Below are 3,545 nucleotides of genomic sequence, written 5' to 3'. Positions count from 1 at the left end.
CGCGAGCGCGCCGCGGCCGGGGCCCCGCGCTGCAGCAGCAGCTCGGCCACCCGCGAGTGGCCGTGCCAGGCGGCCTCGTGCAGCGGGGTGCGCCCCGCGCGGTCGGCGGCTCCCACGGCGGCCCCGCGCTGCAGCAGCAGGCGCACCAGGGGCACGTGGCCGCGCAGCACGGCCAGGTGGAGCGGGGTCCTGCCTGCGGGGTCCCTGCGGGCGGCGAGGGTGGCGTGGACCAGGGCGGGCCTGCGGGTAGAGGCGCCCTTGCCGCCCCGCCTCCCTCGCTCAGTGAAGGGGCCCCTGCCACCTCCTCCACCCCGGTAAAGATTCTCGGAGCGGCCCCGGGGCTCACCTCTCCTCCACACTGGCCCCTTGACGCAGCAGCTTTGTCACCAGGCCCGGGTGACCCCTCCACACGGCTTGCAGCAGGCGCCCCCAGGCTTGTGGGGCGCTGGGCCCCTCTGTCTGGGCTCCCAGGGCCTCCTCTGAGCTCAGCTCCACCCACCGCAGTTCCCGCTCTGCCCCTGCCTCGGTCGGGTTCTGCTCTCCCGGCCGGGAGCTCCCGGAGTCCATCTGAGAAGAACAGGAATCCTTCACGGATACTGGAGGCCCCTGGCCAGCTCCAGCCCATATGTCCCCAGGCCAATATGAACTGCCGCACCACCACCACCACCCCCCCCCCCATCTCCCCAGGGGACCGGGCTACCACTTAGCCTTCTGAACAGTTCAGCTCCCAGTTACCCCTAGAGGGAGTCCTCCCTGGGGGCCTGTCCTCCAGCTGGATATCCCCTCCATGCAGTTCCTGGGCAAGCCACGCCCTGGAGGCCCTCTCCTGAATCTCCTGGCAGTGTGGAGGCGGGGGTGTCTGCTTCCAGAAGCTGGAGGGCTGCAGCTGCAGCTGTGGGGGTTAGCAGTGCTGCCTCCCAGCCAGGCTGAGGGCCACTTCTCCACCCTGTTCACCCAGCAACTTAAGGGGACGCCCAGCCCTGCCTCCTGGCAACAACCCCTGCCCCAGCACCTTTCCTCCCCTGCCAACCGCCGGGGCTCCTGGCCTGGGCTCCCTCCTCAGAGACAAAGGCCAGGCAGGCAGAAACATGCCCACAGCCTCTGATGTGCCCTGACAGGCCCCCAGGGAGGCACTCACACGCCTTTCCTTGGGTCCCTCCCTCAGGCCCTGCTGCTCACCTCCACTCCTGTTCACCGCTGGCCAAGACGGCCACCTGTGGGGCTGGAGCTTGGCCTCTCCCCTGATTCCAGGCTGGGGAGGGGGACAGGGTGAGGTGGGACCCCTCCCCCACACGCAGATGCCATGCCAGGATAGAAGACTTACCACGGATGCCAGGCAACTTGGCTGACGCTGTGGGGAGTAGGAATCCCTCGGGTCCTGGGAAGGAGGGACCCAGGCAAAGAGATTTTCCCAAGAGCCAAGTCCAGAAGGTAGAAAGTGGTGCTGCAGTAAAGGGCCTGAGTAAGGCCTCCAGGATCGGTCGCCTTGACTCTGGGGCCCTGGCCTGAGGATGCCTTACCATCCCCGATCCCTGCCCGAGGCCACCTGTCCAGAGCCCAGACAGAAGGAGGTATAGCCAGCTCCTGCGGCCTCCCCTGTCCAGCTGCCAGCCGGAGGCAGTACAGCTTTGGGATGGCCACTCTCTCCCCGTCCCCACGCACACACTCCCAGCGATGAGGTGTCCTGAAGGCCCTGCCCTGTCCCCCACGGCAGAGCCTTGGCCCTTCCCCCACCTCCCTACAGAGAAGCCTTTCCTGTGCCAGATCCAAAAGGGCGGGTCTTTGGCAAGGAGCTGAGTGGCCCCATCTCACCCCCAAGCCACATGGACTTTACCGGCTGAGCCTCAGTCACTCTAGAGATGTCACCTCCCCAAGAGAACCCTCAAGCCTCACCCCTGATTTGGAGAAGCTCGACCCTGTTTTATTTTGTCCCTAGCACTGACCACTCCACAAAAATAGGTGTTAACTTTATTTTAAATGTTTTCCTTCCTCTTCTAGAATGAAGTCTCCGTTTGGGCACATCACACAGGCTGACAGATTCAGCCAGTAAGGAAGCAAATGTTCCGGGTGGATGAGGACAGTTTACCACCTGAGTAGTCCACAAGAGCAAGAGAGCAAAAGCTTGACAAATGGCGTGGGGTGGGGTGAGGGGGTGAATGGGCACCCCGTTGCTAAAGAGCTACCCTGCACCCTGGGAGGCCTGGTGGAAAACCACATACCTCCTGAGAGCCAGATGAGCCTAGAAACTGCCTTCCCAAAGGCAGGAGTCAGTGGGAGCCGGCGGCGAGGCTGGTCCTCCCAGCTTCTGCCACCGTCCGGTCCGTCCGGAGCACTGCAGCTCATTCAGCTGTGAACTCGTGCAGCCTCGTCAGGGCCCCACACAGAGCCGTCCCTACAGAGCAGAGGCCCACATTGGCCTTTACCATCGCGTCCGCACAGCCTAGGGCAGTCCCGGTACACTGAGGGAGCTCAGCCAGTGTTGAGTTTTTACCGCGTGAGCGAATGACTGCAAGAGGGACCCGAGCAAAGGACGGAGTTTAAGAGATTAGGCAGGTACCCTCTCCACCCGAACTCTGCATCTGAACATTATCACCTGCAACATTTTTTACTCTAAATTCATTATCTGAATAAAAAAAAAAACGAGCTACTGTAAGGTTTGGGTCTGCGTGTGCCAGTGAAAACAACTAAATCGCATGCATGTTCGGCAACAGGGCTTGGCATGCGCTGCGGGGAACCTCAAGCAGCCTTCTCACAGGGACATGTCTCAGGCTTGCATTCCTTAAACCTGCGGTGCCCAATCGCTGCCGTCTTCCCCTGTCCTCATGTGTCCGAAGGGAGTCTATGCGCTGGAAAATGTTAGAAGAAAAGTTGGACGTGATGAAGCCAACGGTGGGAGAAGGTGTGAAAGGGAAATGTTCGTGTCTGATGCTGCACACCTTGTTCATTGGGCTCACGGGTAACCTACTCGTGAGTTAGACATCAGCTAATTACATAAGTGGGGTTTAATATGCTGAATGCTCTGCTAGGAGTTCAGAGCATTTCAGTAATACTTGGGGAAATTAGTTGGGGTTTACGGAGGAGCTGGGAATACGTCCCCCCAATTGAAATAACAGAATATGTGCTCCCACTGTTTTCAGGATGGATGAGACTCCAACGCAAAGGATGCTGTTATTGAGCACCTACTGTGTTCTGAGTCCTACACCAAGCACCTTTTTACATGCATTGCCCACATGCCTCCTCCACAGCCCTGTGGTGTGGGCACCCAGTGTTTCCCCTGTTTTCCTGAGGCTGAGAGAGGCCAACCTCATTTGGCAATGAGGACAACCAGCAGGGACTAAGGCTGGGAAGCGGTGTGGGTGGCCACCTGTACACAGCAGTAACTGATGGGGCAGTTGTCAGAGTCAAGACCTATGAACTGAAATCTGGTGGGGGGGGGGGGGGGGGGGGGGGGGGGGGGCGGGGAGAGTTCCAAGCAGGGAGAGGGCGGGACCAGGAGGGAGGAGGGCCCCAGTGCCAGGACAGCTGTGCAAGCCCTGCCCAGAACA

General features: G+C 60.7%; 1 protein-coding gene across 1 annotated transcript in view; it reads right to left on the bottom strand.

Moving 5' to 3' along the window:
- Nucleotides 1–1,719, bottom strand: part of ANKRD65 (ankyrin repeat domain 65) — a 3,574-nt gene extending 1,855 nt beyond the window's left edge. The window contains exons 1-3 of the mRNA XM_049618933.1: nt 736–1,719; nt 347–567; nt 12–204 (exon numbers count right to left, since the gene is read on the bottom strand). Coding sequence (XP_049474890.1) covers nt 12–204; nt 347–567; nt 736–789 — 468 coding nt within the window. The 5' untranslated portion in view covers nt 790–1,719. The remainder of the gene's footprint in view (nt 1–11; nt 205–346; nt 568–735) is intronic.
- Nucleotides 1,720–3,545: the final 1,826 nt, after the last annotated feature.

This window comes from Panthera uncia (assembly GCF_023721935.1).
Source record: "Panthera uncia isolate 11264 chromosome C1 unlocalized genomic scaffold, Puncia_PCG_1.0 HiC_scaffold_4, whole genome shotgun sequence".
In the NCBI taxonomy this organism is placed as follows: Eukaryota; Metazoa; Chordata; class Mammalia; order Carnivora; family Felidae; genus Panthera; species Panthera uncia.
This window is presented reverse-complemented; position numbering and strand designations above follow the sequence as displayed.